The sequence below is a fragment of the Hippoglossus hippoglossus genome, chromosome 13 (genome assembly GCF_009819705.1).
Source record: "Hippoglossus hippoglossus isolate fHipHip1 chromosome 13, fHipHip1.pri, whole genome shotgun sequence".
Lineage (NCBI taxonomy): Eukaryota > Metazoa > Chordata > Actinopteri > Pleuronectiformes > Pleuronectidae > Hippoglossus > Hippoglossus hippoglossus.
Window position 1 is genome coordinate 2,324,760 of NC_047163.1, and position 23,751 is coordinate 2,348,510.

The 23,751-nt window shown below is 42.6% G+C and overlaps 3 protein-coding genes across 6 annotated transcripts in view; all 3 read right to left on the bottom strand.

Annotated features, from left to right (window-relative positions):
* Nucleotides 1-23,751, bottom strand: part of LOC117773272 (spectrin beta chain, non-erythrocytic 1-like) — a 750,817-nt gene that overhangs the window by 451,366 nt on the left and 275,700 nt on the right. The window lies entirely within an intron of this gene.
* The window catches only part of si:ch211-14c7.2, a 432,059-nt gene that overhangs the window by 91,146 nt on the left and 317,162 nt on the right, over nucleotides 1-23,751 (bottom strand). The window lies entirely within an intron of this gene.
* The window catches only part of pak4 (p21 protein (Cdc42/Rac)-activated kinase 4), a 37,207-nt gene that overhangs the window by 4,330 nt on the left and 9,126 nt on the right, over nucleotides 1-23,751 (bottom strand). The window contains exons 1-10 of one of the 4 annotated variants that reach the window (XM_034605092.1): nucleotides 21,800-21,990; nucleotides 6,505-6,741; nucleotides 6,044-6,258; nucleotides 5,642-5,849; nucleotides 5,108-5,341; nucleotides 3,914-4,372; nucleotides 3,292-3,425; nucleotides 2,748-2,874; nucleotides 250-375; nucleotides 12-146 (exon numbers count right to left, since the gene is read on the bottom strand). In XM_034605092.1, coding sequence (XP_034460983.1) covers nucleotides 12-146; nucleotides 250-375; nucleotides 2,748-2,874; nucleotides 3,292-3,425; nucleotides 3,914-4,372; nucleotides 5,108-5,341; nucleotides 5,642-5,849; nucleotides 6,044-6,258; nucleotides 6,505-6,705 — 1,839 coding nt within the window. In that variant the 5' untranslated portion in view covers nucleotides 6,706-6,741; nucleotides 21,800-21,990. Of the gene's footprint in view, nucleotides 1-11; nucleotides 147-249; nucleotides 376-2,747; nucleotides 2,875-3,291; nucleotides 3,426-3,913; nucleotides 4,373-5,107; nucleotides 5,342-5,641; nucleotides 5,850-6,043; nucleotides 6,259-6,504; nucleotides 6,742-14,273; nucleotides 14,361-14,450; nucleotides 14,761-21,799; nucleotides 21,991-23,751 lie in introns of those variants that run through there. The other 3 variants (XM_034605093.1, XM_034605094.1, XM_034605095.1) reach the window with 3 other exon arrangements.

Here is a 23,751-nt window from a genome sequence, read left to right on the forward strand (position 1 = left end):
GGTCTCCGTACCTTGTGCAGATTCTTCAGTTTGGGGGGAAGGTTGTCTCGAATCATCTTCATGGCTTTGAGCGGTGGCTCGTTGAAGTACGGCGGCTCCCCGTCCACCATCTCTATGACCATGATACCCAGAGACCAGATGTCCACCTAGAAGGACATGAAGTAAAGGAAGTGAGGGACAGTCAACAAGCAGAAGAGATGTTGCTTGTTTAGATAATGAAATGAGGATAAGATGCTGAGAAAGTGTTACCTCTGGTCCGTAAGGCAACCTGGATATGAGCTCTGGTGCCATCCAGTACGGTGTTCCAACCAGAGACTTCCTCCTCTGCACTTCCTTAGACACCTGAGCACAGAAACCAAAATCTGACAGCTTCACCTGGAGAGAGACGAGAGGTGGAGGCAGAAAGAGACAAATTAAAAGAAGCAAACAAAAGGCGAATGTTAAGATAATTTTTCACAGAAAGTTCACAACAAAGAAACCATAACAGCCAACAAGTTTTAAATATCAAATATGAGTATGTGTGATGAAAGAAAAACACGTTACTGGACTTGTATATAATTCTTCATGCTCGCCGCAGCAGTCGGGGATGTTTCCTGATGCTGCTATTGCACTTAAACTAATCTGGAAGAATGTGTGTGCAGTCGAGGTGGTTCGACAGTAGTGCACATTATTAGAGATGTTCCGATAGTAATACAAGCATCAGAAATGCTTCCACTGCTGAAGACGCCTGGCGCATTGGCAAATAGCAAATCTAGGTACATAACTAAAGGGTTTGACCTAAGCCAGGCCACACACCAATGTTAACACTCATCACTTCTTACAGGGGGGCATAAAGAAGTTAACATACAAGTTGTATTTTTAAAATGCTCTGCTATCCGATCGGTTCTCATAGATACGCAAAGTTCATGTATCTGAAACGATATCAGGAAGAGAAAAGAAGTGGTATCTGAATATCTTTACAGACAAAGTTCAATGTGTTTCAGCTGCATACGATTTAAATACTGAATTTGTATATCAGAGAGAAATCTTGTTACGCTTCAATGGGCGAGTCTCTAAAGTCGCTGCGACCCAGCCCTGTTTCTGAGAAAGTTTGTGTTTGGCAGGTACTCAAACTGAGAAGCAGCTTTTTATGTTATTGCCAAAGACGCCTGCTGTTCTCAGATGGTTCACAAAGAGAAATGAAACTTGCTATGAGAACTGGTGCACACATCCATGAACAGTCTCACACACAATCTGCAAATGACCCGACTGTGACCCTAATGAGCTGAGTGTCATCAGGACACAGAGACAGACACAGACAACACACTGACGAGAAAGTTCAGACTTGGCTGAGTTGGTTTTCTCTGTCGGGCCAAACTTAAGTAAAAATTTAAGCCAAACATCAAACTGCTATTTAAAAAAAAAAAAGAAACTCACACTACTTTGAAATTAGAAATGTTCAGTATTTATAAATGTGTGTGCATCCAAATTTAATATGAAAAAAGTTAAACAAAGAAAAAAGTGTAAGAAAATGTCAAACCTTATATGCAGACATATAACTGCAGACTGAAAATACCAATAAAGATCATCACTCCTTCTAAACATTCAAACTTAATAACTTCTGTCACATTAGTGCAGCTCCACTGAGATCACTTCTTCACAGAGATGTGAAACTTGCCCTCTGAGAAAAGAACAAGCTGGTCTATAAGCAACATGGTGTTGAGCCTGCAGCTGCTTTTTCAGAGCAGAAGCTCCTGAGTGTTAGTGTGCAGGCCGGGACATTCATACTGCTGTTGCTATAAAGACAAGAGACTTGGCCCAAAAGAAAGAAAAACTACACAAAAAAATTATTAATTCAAACAATAAAATGTTAATTGATTATTCCTAATATACTCAAAGAAAATTTCAAATATTAGAGCAACACTCATTTTGTTACTTTTAAAGCAGCAGCTTGATTAACAGCTTGATTAAATTAGTTCGATTTTTCAGTCACTGAATAAGGAGAAAGTTTCCTCCTTCACTCCCTGAACGTCTGTTCTCTCTAACTCTGGTGAGTGGGTTCGATCTCCTGTGAGAAGAACTGACTGAGAGTCACAGCTTCAACTGTCACAACCAGCTCCAGTTGAAGAGTGAAGCTGAACTGTAGATCAGTTAAAAAGACTCAGAAGTTATTAAAAACCAGAGTTTATCTCCAATATTCAGCAGGAAACTTAAAAGAATTCTAATTTGTGTCCGTTTTAATTCATCAAATTGTTCAGAAATGTACGATATTCATGACATGACAAATGAGAGGACAACTTGCAGGAGGCTTGTCTTAATGTATCGAGCTTTCACAGAGTCATAGTCATGTGTAATTTCTGTCTTCTGGACCACACCTGAAACAGTGCAGTGTAAACTTCAGTGTTAAGAGGAACAGAACATGTATGTGTTTGTTAACTGTGATCTGTTTGCTTTTTCCGTAGAAAACAGAAACCTGCTCGTCAACAGGCAGGAAGTTATTTGCCATCTTCCTCAGCTCTGCATTTGTGGTTAACAAAGATGCAGTTAGTTCAAGTGGGCCACGATTAGTCAGTGGTTCTAGTGCTGAGTTAGCGCATCCTGTAAGACAAGCTCTGAACATGAGTGAGTGGGTGAGAGGAAGCTCAGTCTATCATGTGCATCACTTAGGCCATTGCAGAAAAAGCACTGATGATCCTTAAGATATAACTAGAAGGCTGCTCGCCTCCACCAGCTCTAACGCCCCATCTATGTTAGAGTGTGGTACATACCCGACCATCATGAGTGAGGAGGATGGAGTCACTCTTTATGTCTCTGTGGATCACACCCTGTGTGTGGAGAACAGACAACGCCTTCAGGACAGACAGACATACTGTGGCAATCTGCTCCTCGTTCATCCTGAAGAGGGAAAGAGACGACAGAGAAATGTCCGTTCAGACTTAAACACGTCTGTTTCTGCAGTTTGAAGCCTTGTTGTAGCTTTGAACAGAGAATCCATGTTTTATAGTTTGTAGAGATACAGTTAGTCAAAAAAAAATAGAGAATATCTGTATTGTAAAACAATAAACGTAAAATAAATGATTTGCTGTTGTTCATTTCTCCTTATGAGGCAACACTGCCCCCTTATGGATAAAACACGTAGTTGGTGGTTGATTGAGGAATATTTATGGCAGAATAGACATTAATGGGGAGGCAGCAAAAATAAAAAGAAGTGTTCATTAGAAACTTAAAGACACTCAAAGTACAATTACACAGTCTACAGCATCACGTAACAATCCACAATGGTTAAAGGTCATAAACAGTCTCTCTCTGTACCTGGTGTGTGTCACGATGTCAGTGAGAGCTCCTCCCTCCAGGAACTCCATGACGACCCAGAGCTCGTCTCCCACCAGGTAACTGTTGTACATCTCCACCACATTCTCGTGGTGATAGTCCCGCATGATCACCACCTGAGTTACCATCGAAACACAGACAGGGTATAATTATATTACTCATTAAACTCATTAGAAAGAGGCAGGGAGGCCTTGCAGGTGGAGAGACTATTAAGTGTCTGTAAGGTCGATGCTGCATTGATCAATAGCTGCAAGTGTGAGACGGCCATTCACACTCAGCTCTGATGTTATTCACAAACTGTGCTTGTGTTGGGAAAGTGTGGATTATATACATTTTACTCTTGTTAAATAATTATATAATGAGGAGAATGAGAGACGTCATTGTTCTGTTTAGGATTAAAGATAAGGCATCTGGTTAGAAAATGCATGTACACACAGTGTCCACTTTATTAGAAGGTCATAGTTCTGTACTGTTTTATACTGAGAAGTCTGTATATAAAGTGTCTTGAGCCAATGTATGTTGTAATTTGGTGCTATACAAATAAAATGAAACTGAATTACAATACAGGTGTGAGTGTTTCATTAACGAGATCATAAGCTGTCACCTCGTTGAAGAGGAGTTCTCTGCGTTGTTGTTTCCTCAGGTCCATTTTCTTCACAGCGACCAGTTTCCCCGTAGTCTTCACTGTGGCTATACACACGATCCCCGTGGACCCCTCCCCTATCTTAATGTAGTGGTCCAGGTAGGTTCGCGGATCTCCTGGATCCACCACCATCTGTAGTGCCGCTCTGAACTGCTCATGGGAAACCCTCTGGGGCTCCCTCTGCGGTGAGCGGCCCTGGGACGGTGCACTTGACGCTGGTGGCCCGGGGGGCACGGGGGGCCGCGGAGCTGGAACGCTGGGGTGAGGAGTGTGTGGGTGCTGGGAGGCCTCAGGTGTCAGGCTTGGGTGGGAAGTGTGATGAGGATGGGGGTGGCTGACAGGAGGCTTGGAGCTGGAGGAACCTCTGGTGGAGCCACTCGAGGGGCCATTTTGAGGGGAAGATTCATGGTATCGAACCGGCTGGAAGAAGAGAGACAAGAGAACATGATTACAAACACACAGAAGGAAGGTGTCTGTTCAGGGTAGAGGCTGCAACTTTATTTCTTAGTAACTTACACCATTAAACCAGATTCACACAAGGTCAGTGTGACCTTTGACCACTGAAATATATCACTTAATCTTTAAATACAAGGGACTTAATCAGTTAATTACTCCTAATAGGTATGTATTTTTATGCCATAAAAAAACTTACCTATTAGGGGGGGCAATATGGATTACATTTTGCATAACAACGAATATCACTTTATTTTAGAATATCGAAATAATTTCTTGCCTGCAGTGGCTTAATAAACACAGATAACAATGTTGTACAATAGTAAAAAGAAATTCTTTGACTGTGTATAGAGCAAAACAAACAAAAATGGAAGTACAGTCTTCAACCGTTTTTAATTTTCTTATTCAATAATTCTGTTATGCAGTTTTCACAAAGCTGTTCTGTTTCCATAAATCTTGACATGATCACGTAACCACGTCTAACAGCTTCCAGAGGAGAGAACCAGGACAGAAGCAGTTAATCTGACCTGGAGAACAAAGAGCAGCGTGGTAACAGCCATCATCCATCAGCCACTGGCTGAATGTGCACCTGTCTGCAGTTTTTCTCTCAGTCAGTAGCTTCCCTCAGGGTTGCTGCCTCTGATTCTGCTCGTCCTGGTTCTAAACAGACTCTTGTGTTTCTGTTCATGCCCCTGTCCCTACCTGTCCGGTGGGGCTGCGTCCACCCTCGCTGTCTGTCCTCGGGTAGGTGTTGAAAGGTCGCGTGGGCTGTTGGGCAGTCTTTATCACCCCCTCTGTTACCGGCAGGTTTGGGGTGCGGATGTTGGGCCCAGAGAGAGGCCTCTTGTCCCTGGGAGATTGAGGGCTGCCGTCCCGCGTCATGTAGCTCGACTTTGGTCTGTGATCACTGGGTTGATCCCTGCGAACCACCTGCTCCTGAGGAGAGGCCGGTGAGAGATGGAGCCAGAAGTCAAGTTAAGAAATTACAAGACACAAATGTTGGTACTTTTAACCAAAATAAACAAAGCTTCATACATTTGTTCTTTTAAGATTTCCAAATCAATAGCAGACATTTTGTTTAGAGTAAAGATATATCAATATGTGACGAATGTACACAAGGTTAAGATTTAACATACTGGTCAAGAAGATCGCAGGGAAAAGTCACATGAGTCCATGTTAAAGGGAAAATGTGAGACTGGTTCCATCTTTGACACAGGATTGATCTTCAGTTTTTACCTGGTCCCGGTCCCGTGGCTCTCTGTCTCTGTGGGGGGGAGGGGGCGGGCCGGAGCCTGGTCTGTCCCTGTGGCCCCTGCTGGGCTCTTGGCCCCGAGGCTGCTGCTGGGGCCGACCCTGAACTCCATCATCCCTGTGAGGAGGACGGACTGCACGCTGAGCCTGGCGGGGGTCACCTCCACTCGGAAATTCTGGTCTAGTTCGGTGACTGAGAAGCAAAGTGATGCACAGATCAGTACAGATTCGTAAAGTGCTAATGGGCTCTTTATGCTTTGTATCATAAAATTGTGATTGTATAACATATGTGCAACATGCTGCAGCTGAAGAAGAAAAAAAGAGAATGATAGAGATTTTAATTTGATGTGCCGTGTCTCCAACTGGAGCAGCACTTTGATTCCTGACCTGTCTTGTCTGTCAGGGTGTGAGTAGTGTCTGTGGTGAGGATCTCCATTCTCATGGCCGCCTCCTCCTCCTGAAGAACTTGAGTCCCTGCGCGGTTGGATGGGAGGACTTCCTCGTCGCAGGGAGTTGGAGCGAGTGACGGACATGGTGTCAAACTCATCCAGCAGCCAGGTCAGAGAGCCATCCACTCCCATCTTGTGGCCACGTACGATTGCCTGGAGATTTAAGGGGGAATTAGGGTGGATGGCGGACGACAGGAAAGGAGTTCCTGATACAACATAACTTTGTGGCAATCTTAGGAATGTGTATGAATTTTGAAAAGTCATGTGAATAGGTTTGTGAATTCAAAATGCAGCTTGATCTTAAAACTAAAATTCCTAAATGAACTAACATAACACATGAAATCTCAAACCTAGGTATTAACTGAGCATCATTTTCTGAAACACTTTCATGAGGCCCACCTTGCGCGGCTCTACAGTGGTGATGACAGTTGCGTCGATGAAGGGTTTGGGCCTTTTGGCCGTGTCTTCGATGAGCGACTGCCATTGCCGTGGCAACCCGACGAACTTCTGCTCCTGCTCATCAAAGTCCGTATGTACGCGATGCTCAAAGTTGGATGGAGCAGAGATCTGGATACGAGACTTCTTCTTTTTGGTGAACATGATGGTGGGTGGGGCAGCTGCAGCCTAACATCAGACCTGCAGGGAGGAAGAGGGATACTGATGAAAAAAAATGCAAATGTATAACCTACAATGGGTTTATGTAAAACACACACACAAGTGCTGACAGGTATAGACAGAGACTTCAGAAAACAGAAACACAAAACACTAAATTCTCTAGTGTCTACATGGTCAAAGTGCTGTGTTTTTTACCCAATCATCTAAACTGGTATGGTAAAAAAATAGAAATAAAAAAATAATAATTGCTCTGCCTCTGCCTCTCTGTAACAGTCCTGTCCTCACATGCTCGATATGCATGTGTGCACTAAGAGAGCAGAGAGCGGAGAGTTGTCGTCAATGTTTGACAAATATTAGATAATAATGGATGACAATACACACTGATCTTAATGTGCACTGACTGCAGAGACAGGGACATCCTGGTGGCAGCAACTTGACGTTTGCAGAGTAAAAATCCACTGAAAGCATTTTCCATACACACCACACAGACCTCTATGAGCTAAATGTCCTGGAAAACACTAGCTGGATACTGCGTGGGTGTGTGTGTGTTTATGTTTCAGCACATGCAGTATGACCCAACTGGCTTCTTTCAGCCAACTGAGCATTAGCAGTCCGGTGGCATTATACTAGTTCTGGGTCATCAATAGTTTAAATAACAGGTTCACTGCTAGTTATCAATAACAGGAAAACTGCTCCAGCATTTCCTAATGGTAAAAAATAAGTCATCCAAACAATCCATGCAAGGACTCATTCAAGTCACCAGACAAATCATCACGACTTACTGCTTTTCTCATCATCTCCACCCCACAATACATATTGTGCACGTTCACAATAGACAGATCACCGTCCTGTCTGCTGTTGACATTTCACTTCATGCCACATTAAACAGACGCTCATAAACGTTGCTGTGAAAGAACTTAAAGTCTCATAAATTCTGTATTTCGCACAAAAACTGCTGTTCTCCCTCTTGACCTTGTTGCTTTGTCAGTGGGCTTCAAAAGGAGACACTCCCTGTAGTTAAACAAAGCCTTGCTGGGGATCAGTGTGTTATGAGCATAACCAGGCCCTGCTGGGCAGCTGAGGAGCGGGGGGGCGGTTGTCCTGTTAAATTATGTTGCTTCTTGTTTTTCTACAACACACTGTTTCCAACGCAGCCCGTTTACCGTGGAATAGGACAAAAAACAAAAGGGAAGCTAAAAACAAGGTCATGAAAAAGACACAGGGATGAGAGCACGGGACGGGGACAGGCTGGATGGCGAGAGGGCAGAAGTCATACTGCCAGGTTCACAGTCTGTAGCATTAATAAAGCCTTTCACAGTGGGAGTATTTCAAGTTGAGCAGGACACACCCAGGAACACACCGAGAGAAGTGAGGTTCACTGCCAAAAAACCACAGACTCTGCAGCAGCAAACACACAACTTCAAACAGCAAAAAGAAACCAGGAAAGTCAGTCGAGTTAGGAACGAAAGAACATGTCACAAGTCTGTGTTATTACATTACAGCACGATGTGTAATGAATGAAATGTTTAACAGGATCTTACATGCTGAAATATGTTATTGGACTTATGCAGTAGAGCTCCAACACTATGGTTGTTTGGGTCGATGATGATATTATTATCAAAAGCTTACGCCTGTATCGAGAGGTGTATTTGTGTTATATAGTCACTAGAAACACAGTAGTTGGGTCCACGTTGAGATGCATCTTCAGTGATGTCTCTGAAAACACATGGCTTGTCTCCACCCAACTGTCAGCTCTGGGTTCTGTTTCCATTTGCAAAACTTTCTCATCACAGTGAGGTTACAACACTAGTGATAAATGCCTCATTCCAATCATAATGTGTCTGGTGACAACAGAAAAGAGGCACATAAATCACAGCAGAGGCCTATGATTAGTGTTCGACTGAGACATTAATATAATCAATCAATGCATGTGAACTCTGGAACACTGATAGTAACTGCAGCCTTAAGGAAGGATGAAATTGATGAAGTCTGGAGGAGGTTACTGGAGAAATTATATTATCTACAGAAGACAATAACAAACCAATATGTGAGGCCTCCAGTGATTAGATATACTACTGGCATGATGGGAACAGTGTGGGCTGCGAGTTAATGGCTGAAGTCATAATTTCTTATTGAAAACACAAGGTTTTAACTGTAAATCAGTATCACACTTGTCATTTGGGGATTGAGAACGACACTGAGTGTCTCATATTTACAGACAGTGGTCTGGCTCCAGATCGCAGAGTGTTGTGGCTTTTCAAATCCTGACATATTTGCTGCGGCTGAAGATATTTGGAAAGCTAAAAGGATGTGGCAGGAAAAAAAAAAAAAATGTATTGCCACTCTCGAGGGCCAAGAAATAATAAGGTTAAAATAAGATGAAGGCCAAGTGACAAACAGAAAATCCACTATAGGAGTTCTGATCCTAAAAAACTTTATTCACTAGGTGGCAAGCACATGGTCGACTGTTGGTAGAACTGTGTGGGCGGAAAACGAGGGTTTACTGGAGTCTGGATACAATGGTCAGAACTTTGCTTGTAGTGTTAAAAAAAACGATAAAATACATACAGCGCGGAAAATATTAAAAAATTGGAGTAATTAGTATTAAATATTATCTTGTGATTAACTTTGCCACATCACAGCAGCTTAGGATCGAGGTTGAGGCAACATCCATACTACTGTTTTCATTTGAAATCAGCGTATGACTAAAACGGGTGTTTCATAACACATCACACATACAATGGGCATGTGAGCGCTGGTGTAAACAGGAAGCAGATTGTTTACTCAGCAACTAGTTGCTTACTTACAGAAAATACTACAAACGAGAAACAATGGTTAATAGTAAGAGCAGGTATTTCTCTTCTTGGACAGACGACAAGGTGAAACTGTTACTGACAGTGTTTAAAACGCTTGTGGTGGATAAGACCCAATTAGGAAGTGAATGCTGGTGACAGGAGAATAGTTGAACTCCAGGAACAGAGACAAGGAGAGAGATTAACAGCTTCAGCAGGTGTACAGTCCCCCCCCCCCCAACACAGGCAGCCCTGGGGCTGTCTCCCATACTCCCCCTCCATATCCTCATCATCATAAAACAGGAAACGCTGTGAGACAGAAGAATGCCAGCAACAGGTGTCTGCTCCTCATGACCTCTGGAGTACTTTTTTATTCAAGGTTTCTATTCAATGTGGACACCGTGAAATTAACAACACAGTGGCTCAGACAGCAAACACACAAACATGAATGAACTCCCGGATTCTATCAGGGTTGTTTACAAGTCTCTGCATGTTCAGCTGTATTCCGATCTATTACAGTTTAAAAAGAATCAGGGAAATATCATCTACAAATGAAAGTTTAAGTTGCGACAACGCAGCCAGTTGTGTTTTCAGGTAAGTAAATAATAAAAAGGCAATGGTAAACCATTTTCCAACAACAAATTTAAATTGATTCCATAAGCTGAGATCTTTTAAGATGTGTAGACATGTTGTTGTTCCACATTGTAAATCAGGCTTATTTAGCTTTGATTAAAATCGGGATTATTAAACATTACCAATACCCGTGTGACAGTAAAGGTCCACACAAACCGCTCACAAATAAAGAGTGCACACTCATCTGGAGTCAAAGTATAAATTGTGTTCTGTAAATAAGATACGGCTACAGACAAAAACAGAAGAAGAACTCCTCTGCTGCACCCTGCCACCCCCTCAAACACTGTTAATGCTCTCACACACACACACACACACAGTAAACCCACAAGCTATGAAAGGCCCCTCCTCGCAGAGAGCAAGCAGATCTCTCCTCGAACACAAGAATCACCGTAGCTATAGCTTCGCTGTTTCCCCGCCCTCCCACTCCAAATCTGTCACTCTCTTATCTTCTCCCCCAACACCCTCAATCTACCTCTCTCCCTCTACCCCCACCTCTTTCTGCACTCCTTCCCTCTTTACCAGTCTCCCAGCCTCCTCTCATTTTCCCTGCTTCTCTCTTGACACCCCCCTCTCTCTCTCCTTGCATTGCTCCACTGCGGCTCATGTCTGCCTGGCTGAACAGTGAGAAAGCCTGTCCGGTCAGTGGGCCAGAGCCAGGCTGATGAGCTCTGGATGAAGCTGCTGTCCTCTGGCCTGATTCAAGCGGTGCACATGGGTGGTCCACACTCAGAAAGACACCCTGAGTCACAACAATGCTGTATAGCTGCAATGATACAGTTTGGTATGAAACTCTTCTGAATACTAACCAGTAGGGCTGTAACGATTCTCAAACTAAAACCGAGATCGCGGTCCAGACGTCCATGGTTTCGGTTCGCAATACGCAAAGACGGAACCGCGAAACGTCTCCCTGCCCAACCCCACGCACTGCCCCAGCAGCAGGTGCAGCCTGTTGCGTGAGCCAATCACATCACAACCCCCGGGACCACAACCCTGCGTAATCTGGACCAACACACAGAAGTGACCAGTAGCTTCAGAGCAATGAGGGTGAAGGTCGGGAGGGCCCTGAACATATTGCATATGGGAACGCTGTTGTTGCTTCTCTTTCTGTTTACTTTCCTGACTTGTTGGTTTATGAAGATCCGTGGTAAAACCCGGAACAGATTATTTTTGTTGTATGGGTTTTTCGTTGTTTGAACTGAACTTTGTTGGGCTTGTGGGCGAGACAAACAGACTTTGTAAATATACGAAATGAACTCTTGACGTTGAGACTGTCGGAGACACACACACACCCCTTTTATATTCTTTGGTTATTTTTATAATATATATATTCATGTAAAGTCAAGTCCAACAAGTTCTTTAGTGTTCTTCTCTTTTCTGTTCCAAATGTTGGTGTTTTAATAAAACTTGTTACACACCCACTACTTGTCATAAAGTTGGGGAAAGTGAAAGAAACTAACATAATTTGCATCAGCCATGACAAAGACAGTGTGATTCACACATTCCCTCCCTCCACTCTAATGATTTTCTGTGTGCAGCTCCTTTGAGACATACCTTACATAACTGCTTTCATGAGAGGACACTGACAACACTCAGGGGTTGAGAGGCCAGACGTAAACACACTTAAAAGTCAAAATAAATCTTTAAACTTTTCATTTCAATGATGGTTTATAACCACAGAGGTTTTGACCACATTACATCAACTTGTGACACGAAAATAATTCTGTGTTGTATAAAGACAAACATTGTATAACGACAAATAATGAGCGAAAATTAAATCTGTCAAGAACAACAAGTCTAGCTCTTCCTGAGCAAATCATCCCTTCAATATCAAAACACATGTTCAATAAATACCTGTAATACAAATTTTGATGTCTCAAATCATAACATGGACTGAATATTGACTCTTAACTTTTATACGTATAATGAACACACATTAAATTATCATAAATACGAGGCCATTTTATGTATTGCTGAAATAAGCCTTTATCTAATGCAAAACGCTGATGTTTTTAGAACTTGGCAATAAGTTTTATAAATGTACAGAAACCTTTTTACATAAAGGCAACAAGGAGTGTTAAAAATCATTATTTAATATCCAACCACATCCAGAATGGAGACGATAAATAGCCTGTAAATGATGGCTGGTAACCTGCCGAAGCAGCTGGTGGAGAACACAAAGTTACCTGCCAAGGCCAAACACATTACCAGGGTTTGTCAGGCAGACATTTCTCACGCTATATTTAATTTAGTATTCCTTAAACTGACCATTGAGGTGGTGCTCAGCAAAGCTAAGAAAATAAATACACAGCTATTTGCTCTTCAATGAGACACAACACACAGACACTGATTTACAAATGAAGATACCGCACAGTAGTCAGCAGTATTTAGGTTACCACTGTTGTTATGGTGCTCTTACATTAGCTTGCTGGTGTTGAATCAGTTGAGATAATTAAAAGCCTGTTCTCTAACTACTGCAAACACACAGAACCTCACACACCCACACACAGAGGACAACACTTCTCTCTCAATGTTTCTCAGATTCGTGAAGTTCTATGCAAACACACCGCACACTGTTTGACCTTGGCGCTACCGACTGAGAGCTTCGTGTGAGGTGTCTCAGCTACTACAGAGCGGCCCTGCTTACATCTGCCTACTATTACAGTTAATGAGCCAGTTAAGATACAGAGCTGCTTGGCTGACTATCAGCTGGCTGATGAAAGTTCATGTCATGGGAACTTCAGCGAAACCACCAGCCGACGAGCTGATATCCAGCTGATGTTGACATCACGATCGGCCCCCATGCAACGACAGGTAACCACGGATCATTCAATTAGAGCAGATACACACAGATCATCACACTGATGGATTACTGGTCATTGAGAGTCCTGCATCATGTAGCTCGTCATCACAGCCATAATCCAAGTGTTAATATCTGGACTTTAAATAGTTATCACTCTAATATGCTAGACATCAATCTGATGACTGAGGAAGTTAAATACTAAGAAGGTATTGTGATTTTAAGTATTTACATTAGCCCGTTGTATATTAGGAACAGACAATGATCATTACAGACCAGCCTGAAATCAATACACTGATACAGGTGAGAAACCCCAAAACTTTACTATGTAATATCTATGACTACAATTTACTGAAGTGTATTAGGAAACAACACCCTCATTAGATAAATTGTAGTTAAGTTTTAATACCTCCAAGTGACTTCAAGTAACTAATAAATTAGATATGAAAAGTAAAACTTTGAGATTAAACTTTACATAAACTGAAAATATAATTATAGCCAAAGAGTTTAAATATATATTTTAGTAGTAAAATACGTTATTGTAGATCTGGAAAGCTCTGAGTTCTATCGAAGACTTCACAAGTGTTTTGCACATTACTAAACAGAGAGTAAGACAAAGGATTTGAGAATTAATAACTAATAAATTAATTAGTTTATTTTAAAATCATCCATCAGAACGAACTCCTACACTCTACAATAAGAGATAAACATTAAAAAATACCTACAGCATATTCTTTAAAGCTTCAAGTTGAACAGGCAGATAAATAATCAAGCACTGGCCTCATCCTCTCTTTGCTTATCTCAGACAACAGGAAGTCCTTTTGTTCAACAACTAAAATAAAACAAAATGCATAAAACAAACTTCCTGGACACCAGAGCACAAGAACTAAACTTCCTACTGAGTTGACACACACACACACACACACACACACACACACACACACACACACACACACACACACACACACACACACACACACACACACACACACACACACACACACACACACACACACACACACACACACACACACACAATTGGCTAACATCAGATCAGTCTCCTCATCCCCATGTGTCACCAACACTTGTGCCGAGGGAGACACATGACTGGGACAGCTGAGTCCCACAGCTGTCCTGACTGGAGAAATGTGAGCAGAGGGTTTGAATGGTGCAAGTGAGGAAGAGGAGGGTTAACAGACACGGTCAGTTCCCAGCAGTCAACAGTGTGTCTGTGTCAAACAGATCATCCCTCACATCCCCCCCCCCCCCCCCTTTCACACCAGGCTAACAATCAACTTATTATGGGTGTTTTTTTTTTTTTCCTGACTCACAGTTAATCCGAGCTGTGAGAGAGTTTGGTTTTTTCGTGGCCCAGATTAACTCTCCCTCGGTCCCGGAGACGCAGCAGCACGAAGCGCAACTTCCACCTTCTAACACCCGGACCCAACCGAACCGGCGGGTCCAGAACCCAACCCGGGGACGGGACTCAAACCCAGTCTGATACTCACAGGTGCTGGTCTGTCGTCCCGAGCAGCAGCGACTCCCCGTCCACCTGATCTCATGACGGGGCTGAACACGGAGGAGGAAAGAAAACAGTCCCCGCGGAGGCGGCGTGTATTTCCGCGAAGGGTTTAAACTTAGTTCCCTCGTCAGACGCGTCGTCGCGTCCTCATGACAAACTGCGACGGTCCCGGCGGAGAAAGCGTAAAGTAGTAAAAGCTCCGGCGGCTCGGTGCGTCCGCGGCGTCGGGCTGTAAATACAAAGTGAGTCGCATTCCTATGGTTTCAGCAAACGAGCGGCCCAGTATCATGACGTCACCGTGAGAGAGAGAGAGAGAGAGAGAGAGAGAGAGAGAGAGAGAGAGAGAGAGAGAGAGGTGGATTTACACGGTGCTATTAGCGACGTTAATTCCTGTCAAAAGTTATTCATGAATAAAAAATAAAGTTGTAGATAAACTTTTTGTCGTGTTTATTGTGCAGTTCACACGTGCTGTGTCACCTGTCACGTGCTGTGATCCTTTCTTCTGGCAGATTATTTGCTCTGTTCATCGTTAAAATGTGAGGAACAAATTCTAAATGTCCTGTTTTATCCAACAAATGATATAAATCAAACACCATATATAAATAAAGATAAGACAGCTTTTTAAATAAACAATAAACACTACATTCACGGGACAAGTCAGAATAATGGAAACACCATGAAAAGACATTTAAGACGTGATTAACAGCTTCAGACGCCAGAGATCCAGTCAACAGCTAAAGATGTGACCACGGCAGTAATAGAAGATGTTTCTAGTTCAGTAGAACACTGAATGAGCCCGAGTCTGTTAAAAAATAAAGCGTCTCCATGTTCCCACGATCCAGAAATATATGATATGAACACTGCCATCTTGGGTGAATGACATCATTTGGAGCCACAGCCAGCGCAGTAATCTGGGGATGGTGTTGAGGTATCAAGGTCTCACCACGTTTCTTCACATCATCAAATAATTAATTAAAACCCAACAGGCTCCACAAGCATGAATCTATTGCTATTTGTAGCCGTTTGATCGAGGCTGGATATTGTGAAACATCATGACGGCCAGCTCACATGAACAGATTCATTACCAAAGTCAGTAAGTCGAGGCCAAATGATAAAACACGTCGTCATGAACACATCTGAACTTAACTATGTGTCTACTAAAGAATCACGTCAGCATTTAGTGTTTTCTTTGTTGCTGAATGCTGCCAATGTAAAAAGGCACAAATACTGTCATGATTTTAAATGTGTAAAATAAAACCAGGGGAAATACAAATACTAATTTCAGATTAATACAGGAAAGAGTTTTAATGTGGTGAAACAGGAAATGATTACACAGACTTTTTCTTCTAAATGTAAAATTAAGTATACCAGTATTTATGGATGTCTGATGGGCAAAGTAACAAATGACTAACACCAGAATCAACATAAGTTATTTCAGCCCAATGAGGGAATCTGTAACTCAATGAATAAATCTGTTGCTTTAAGATCATATAAACCTAACACATCAGATCAGGTTATAATCACAGCCTAAGTGAGAGCTGTGAAACACATCTATTTGTTTCATTGTCTATTATATAGGACCTAAGACACTACAAGGTGTTAGCTTCTTTACGGTAAAGAGGATGTTGACATTCCTTGGGGAGTAATGATACAGCAGGAACAGGTCCACTCAGCGTATCAGAGCCAGAAACACACAAACCGGCCAATCCCGAGGCCGAGTTCAAACAAAGCAGGCAGTGTTGCAACCAATAAGAGCCGACTTCCAGTGGCAGGTTGTGGAATGTGGAAAGGTCAATGATAAAGGCAGCAGAGAGAGCACTATGTAGAGCACACACAAGCGAGCTGACGCATTTTTCAGCTCTCACACACACACACACACACAGGGATCACAAACTAGGTTGATTGTGCACAGAACCTTTGGACCTTTGCCTGCACTGATACAGACCGCGACTGAAATAGTTTTGTCAAGTTCCCTGGGAGGAGTTCATGAGCTACCTACAAGTTCAAGGATGAAAAGGTGCTTAAAAAGGTCACCCAAAAAAATATTGACGAATTTAAAAAGAGATAGAGCGAGGACACGAAGCGATGCATAAACATAGAGGTTATCTTCTTCACTACAGTGAGTTTGAGGAGTGGAGCAAAATGAAGAAAATCACACTAACAAACATTCTGAGATCAAGAAATAAAGCAACATTCGACCAAGTTCGGATCTGAAATGAACATAAAAATTAAACTAGTTAGACAAAAGTTAGACACATTAGTAGTTTAAATAAAAGATGTGACTAATGTAATGTAACTATCCGTTTGACGTGTTGCATGCCTATCAGTATAAATCAGACCTATAAGTAAGTTAAGCCGGTAATGTTACGTTGTGAGAAAGAAAACGGAGGACGCATGCAAGTAAAGCTGCTTTGAGCAGACAATCACAACAACAAAGCATCTAAGAAGTGGAAGTATTTTGGGTTGTACTGACAAAGTACCTAACAGAGATAAGGCTGTTTGTCGACTTAGTAAAAGAGAACAAATTTGCAGGCTCACCTGTCTTTGTTGTATCATTTCATGTTGGTGTCTCTAAAAATCTAAGCTCACAGTAAAAACCCAGCGGTGCATCAGCTGAAGCACCAACAGCTTGATCGCATGATGTCCAAAACAGAGACAATGAGGTCATGTTGTTGTGAAGAAGTCAAACATCCCATCGATCTTCCCTGTCATTAGTCCAGTCATCACCCCATCATGTGATCGGAGATGAACTGTCTGCAGGAAGTTCTGCCAACTACTGACAATGTGTGAATGGTATTCATATTAGAGACATAGTGGAGGTAAGACATTGTGTTCAGGTGCTAAATATCCGTGTAACACTTCACAGTTATCAGTAAACACTTTACTTCAACAGCTCAGTGACAAGAAAGTTCCAGTTATTCAGAGACGGACCTGCTCATCACACTGTACACTTGTGATAATGTCATTACGATACATGAGAGAGAGACTATATCTCTAAAACTAAATAAATAGTAAAAATTGATGGAGTGTTAAGAAATTGTTGTACAAGTTTCTATTATAAATCTTTTGTATGTGTTTAGTTTGGTGAAAAATAATGTCAAATTTTTGTATATATTTTTTATTCAGAATATATTTTAATACAGTTGTTTTGACAGAGTCTAGAGACGTGAAGAATTATCAGATTCTCCCACAAGAAGTACCCTGGCAGTAAGGAACAAGTACCAATGTAGGCAGTAGTAGAGCATTTCTAATGCAAAGTTCAAAGGGTTAATGTCTTATTAACATTAGAGTTTGTAGAACAGCACATCGAGGGATACATGATAACGGAGCCTGATGCAACAGGGTCCTGACAACAAACCTGCATTTACAGGAAGAGCTCAACAAAAGTCCAGCATGTGTCAGAATATTCGAGCATTATGAGAGAGAAAAGAAGAACACAACAAAAAAGCAGTTTTCCTCTTGTTTCACCCCCCCCCCACTATAACATACTGCTGTTCTCTTGCATTGCAACAAAGGTACAACTGAGGTGAACTACAGCCACCATCCAGAACTATCTTTGTATTGTATGTGTGTGTTTGTGAAACCTGCATATCGCCATGGAGGTGCATGCCCAAGCTTGATTTTTTTTCATCTGAAATTAAACCTGTACATGCAAACACAAGAACGAAACTCCTCCCCGTCCAGAGACAGACAGAGACAGACAGAGACACACAGGGAAGCAGCAAACACAGAACTGTTAGCGGGTTAAGCTCTAAAGCAAATTATCAGGTTTTGTCTTTGTGGCAAATATCAGAAATCTTATCTTCAAACTTAAGTCACTTCTGGTGTTTTGCACATTGATTCATTATTTTAAGGGAAGAGGTAACGTTGAAGCATAACTGGCTTAATATCAACGTACTTGGTGAGATCGCTGTCAGAATTAACATAATTAACACATTTCCTTCATAACAGATGAGGTGATCACATTTCTCTGAAATTTGTTCACTGACCACCATGCTCCTCTGAAACGAAGTCTCAGAAATAGATCAGTTATTGTTATGGTATTGATTTTGTTTCTTTATTCACACAGTGTCCTTGCCTCTGTTCCTGAGCACCTAGGTTGATGTTGGCTGCTGCAGTCATTCCACAGAGGATCTTTTCTTCCTCTGAGGCAATAAGCTTGGCTCTTTCTCCCCGTTACAGGGAAGAATCATAATGTAGGCTCTGATATGACGCTCATGCTCTTTTTCCTCTTTGTTCCATCTCTTCTCTTCCCCACCCAGGGATTCTAATCTGTTTCCAGTCAGCGAAGCTTTATCCTCTCGCTCCAGGTAGTTTATTAAAAGGTAATGTCATGGAGCTACTGTGGCTGTTTTCTGTTCATTTCTCTTAAATAAAAATATTTTAACATGTATGGTTTGATTTCTTACCTATATATAAAAAGAAAATAAAGAAATCAAGGAATTAACCAGACAATAACCAAAAAAATCAAATACTGAATCGACACAAACTTCTTCTGGCTCTCTTTTCCACTATTTCATCACTCCCTTGGTACGAGGTGGAGTCGGAGAGTTTTACTTTCTCTGCTCCGCTGCGGTTTTCTCTCTCTACAGATCTATCTTATTTTTTTTTTTACTGTTGGCTGAATCTGGCCCAGTGTTGGCCCAGCACCTTGCCTCCACCCTTCACTCTCTGGCCTCTCCACAAGCTCCCACACCTACCTGCATGCAGAGAAAGTATCCACTTTCATCTATGCGCTGTCTCCCATATCACTCAACTCCATTTCTTTCACAGACACACTCCACCCCCTTCTTTTTAAGCCAATACCATCTTTTTCTGTGATATCTGATACCAGGAAAAAGACGAAAGCATTAATGTTTCGACGTTTGCTCATCCGCAAACTCAACCATCAAGGACACACAAAGAAAAAGTACAAATTACACAAATAAACTAATTGTTCCTGTGATAAGAATACAGGGAAGGTTATAAATCGCCTTCACAAATTACCAGAGATTAAAAATGATATGTTCTCTTTCAACACAATGATTTACCACACTTGACAACAGCATCTGAATGTGCAGGGTGATCGCTGATGTGACGATGAACAGGTTTCATCTCAAATGTTGATGTGAAAGCTGTTTGAATAGCAGCTGTATTTGTCCCTCTCGCTCTATGACGGACCCTAAGGTCAACTCACATCAAACCAACGATAACAACCCTCCTGCCATCAGCTCTGCCCCCAGCTGGACACGTCTGTCAACAGTTATCTACAGTTCCTGATCGTCCCCACCTTCAGGACTCCACTCCCCTATTGTGATAAACACCCCCTTCACCAAAACTGGGGTTCCGAACTGAGCTGAATATCAAGAAAGAAACCACCAGAGCTGCTGTGATAGAAACCTTCAAGATGAAGTTGTGGCTCATTGAATCTCACGTCTCTAACAGCTCATTCCTCATTGATTTCTTAGTTATGATACTAGACACCTTAAGAGTGGATTTAGCAGACAATAGCAAACAGTCTAAATCACTTTATTACTGGTAGTTGGCCACAGCTGATGAAACGTGACATTTCAGACACTGAAATTGATGGTCTCGTTCTTAAATTAGCAGGGTTATCTCACTTAAAGAAAAAGGAGAAGGGTGCTACAGAAAATGTTTTTGAAATAGTAAAATAATGTTGTGCAGTGTCTGAATCCCTTCAGCTGAACGTTTAGGGCCTACACCACATGCTGCAGTTTCTCTGAGGACCAGCTGAACTGTTTACAGAAGAGAAAGCCTTTTTCATTCAGCTCCATCCTGCAGCCTCCGGGTGCCACAGATCCCTCCACTGTTACTACTGTTACTGGATAGCAGGGAGGGGTGCACGCTGCTAATTGAAGCCTCCTGTCTGGACTAGAGAGAAAGAAGCTTTATTGCTTAAAGCCCAAGTTTATCCACAGCATCACATGAAGCCCTTACAATAATTTAGTAAAAGATACAGCATCACAAAGCCTAATACTCGTTTACCAGCAAGTACAGACAGCAACAATACAAACTTGCTATGTTTCCCAGGCAAATACTTGACAATGACAGATTTGGATTTGTTTCAGCAAACATCTGAGTTTTTACTTGATCAAATCAACTTATCATTTTGCCTTTCACAGACATATCAGGATCTTGATGTTTGCCAATATGAAAACTTATTTACAGAATAAACAATGCAGTGAATAGTTTTATCTTTATAGTTGTTAATAACTAATTACATTTATTTGTCCCCCCCTCTAGTTTTTACCTCGGTTACTGAGGTCTACGGACAGATGATGTCGCACTTTTACCCTCATGACTGCAATTGCTAAACTTCTAGTGCAACTTTGGGCATCTGCTGACCTGTGGCTCCAGATGATTTCCTCACATGACACCTCGTTGCTTCCTATATTCTCTGGATAACTCGCAGAGGGGTTGAATTTGAATTTGTGAGGGAGAAGAGTGACCCCCTCCATCCAGCCCTGGCATCCCAGGAATGTGTGGCGTGCCCAGCACTAATCGCACAACCTTGCTGACTGAGTGAAGTGAAATCTCTTTTCCACATATTAACGCCTCAGGCATAACACAGATTTACACACATGTGGCAGCTGAGAGAGAATGAAGAGATGTGACAAAGGCGAATCAGAGGAGGAGGAGAAAGGATGAGCATGTAGAAGAGGGGTCAGGAAGTGGAGCCAGCAACTTGATTTACTGTCAGACAGACAACATCCTCCTTCCTGCTTCGGTCTGCACAGGGAGTCCAGACTGAGACACAGATCCCAGGTCAGAATGAGAGATGATTCGGATTCACAGGAACCGGTTACACGTACTGGTACACACACACACACTGCGGTGGAGAGACGACCACAAAGACCAAGTGGGTCCATGATGCTGGTCACACAGATCCGTTAGGACCACGCTACCTGAACCGGTTCGTGTCCCGGATGTGTCCCCGAGCCCCGGGTCGAGCTCAGAGGCTCGGGACAAACGGCATCGAACGTAAAACCAGCTTCATCCGTCTGACGTGCGGATCTTTAACTGTTCCACAACTTTCACAACTGACTCACCGCCATCTTGTAACTTCACCGAACCCTTTAACAACAACGAGCCGTTAACACGCCACAGTAAACCCGCCTCAACACACACACACTCTCTCACGCACACAGACACACACAGACGGGGGGGGGGGGAGCAGCCAGACGAGGGTCGGTGGTCTCCTCTGCTCCAGCCGGACCGGACCTCACAGCGGCTAACGTTAGCCACAGTTAGCAGCTACACGGCTCAGCGGAGACGCGCCACAAGCTAGTAGACAACGCCGGAGCTCCAGCGCGCGGAGCCGGCGGGTTAACTCACCCTGGAGCCGCCGGAGAAACGTCCCTCTGCGGCCGCCGCGGCGCGGAGACGCAGCCTCCCCCGGTTAGCGGAGCACGAGCGGGTGAACTTTGAGCAAAGTGTGTGACATTAGCCGAAGTCTCACTCTCCCGGCGCCATGTTGAACTGGGGGAAAATACTACATCCGGGAAACTGCGGCCAAGCACCATGGCAACCGAGTGTGCGACGGGTTGAGTTTTAACAGAATAAAGTTTTAGCAGGAAAAATATAAAAAAAAAATATATATATATATAATTGTGACATTAAATAAACAAGAAGGAAGAGCATTTCACTTTGGAACAATACAATAAAGAATTAAAAGTGTTTGTAAAGGTTTGCACCAACACATCTGATTTAAATGCTAAATAACTCATTCAATATATAGAAAGTAAAACATTTAAATAAACTGTTATTTTTCTGTTCCCATTAAACACTTAACATAAGAACTGTATCCCCACACCGGGGAAATTCAGTTGTTACAGCAGCAGGTCAGATTGAGCCAGACGAGGGAATTAACACATTTAAAAAAGCAATAGAATAAAAGTGAAACATTTTATAAAAAATGCTGAGCCACCAGGCTGGAGGCTTGTCAGCAATCAAGCAATAAAATATGGACTGTTACAGCCGGAGATTGCAGAAGTAGAACGATGATGTGTGTATACATTATATACACCTTTTAGTGTAGTGGGTTGGATAGAAATGTTATAAAGTAAAGTGCAGTGGCACAGGATGATTGCACGAGCAAGTAGAACAACTGTTGTACATTAATATCAGGACATGTTGTGATGTGCAGATGACAGAAATGTGTTATTTATGTATCAACACCAAAAAACTCACACAGTGAACAAACTTTAAAATGCACAACAAAAGTGAACATGCACACTTATAACATGGTTAGATTCAGTATTTTTTTTTTAAAATCTGGGTCTGATCATGGAGCTTTTATTGGGTAATAGGGAGGTTAGAGGTCAGTGTACGCCTCAGGATCCAACTGATCAATGTGTTATTAGGTCCAATGGAGTCATGGTCTGGCTCCACCCAACACACTCACAGAACTGATCTGTGCTGGGAAAAGAGAAATCATTAAAAATTACTGTTCCCAGGCCGCAGTTTCTTTTTCTAGATAAAGAGAAAATGCAAATAGAGCCTGGTCGAGTGCAATGAGGGATTATGGCATCCAGCTGTATTGATGCCGACTGGGCACCAGATGACAGTAAGTATGAGATATAATAGAAAAGGTTTCCAAATCTGACATCTGCTGCTGATCCACATCGATGTTATGTGATTGTGTAACTGCAAACAAAATTTTATGTCTCTGTCTCATACAAAATGATTGTGAAAACATAGTCTGTCATAACAGACTCAGCAAATGGGTGAAGTTACATTGTCCAGGCCTGTTTTTCTTTCTCTGTATGAGGTGAATAGAGGAGATATGGCTGCATCAGGAGGAGGTGGAGCCGAGGCTTGACTGTGAATCAGAGGGGATGAAAGGTGAATCCAGGAGAGGCCCTCTGAGAGGGAACAGCTCGTGGTCGGTTCAGAACACCCGTGGAGCTTGTAAAACCAGAGAGTGGGCAGGATGTCTCTCTCTGAATTAGATCAATCAGGCCTCTTCCTGTGTGAGAGCACAGTGGGTGACCTGCTTTCAGCCGAGCATGTGATCTGCAACTCCTGCACCTCTGACACAGAGGGAAAAACCTGCTGGAGAGAGAGAGAGAGGAAAAGTGGGATTGAGGAGTGAGACCTCCTCTCCTTCAGCTGCTTCTAGTCTCATCCATCCTGTGGGCCAGCATCCGAAACCCCCTGCTGCTGCATGTAAACCATTCGGGAGGAAACACTTTCTACTGGAAGCGATGTGATTACGCAGGAACTCGGAATGTGGGGTCACAACAGCCTGGAGCAGGTGGCTCTGTCTCTGGCTGAAGAGGAAACTC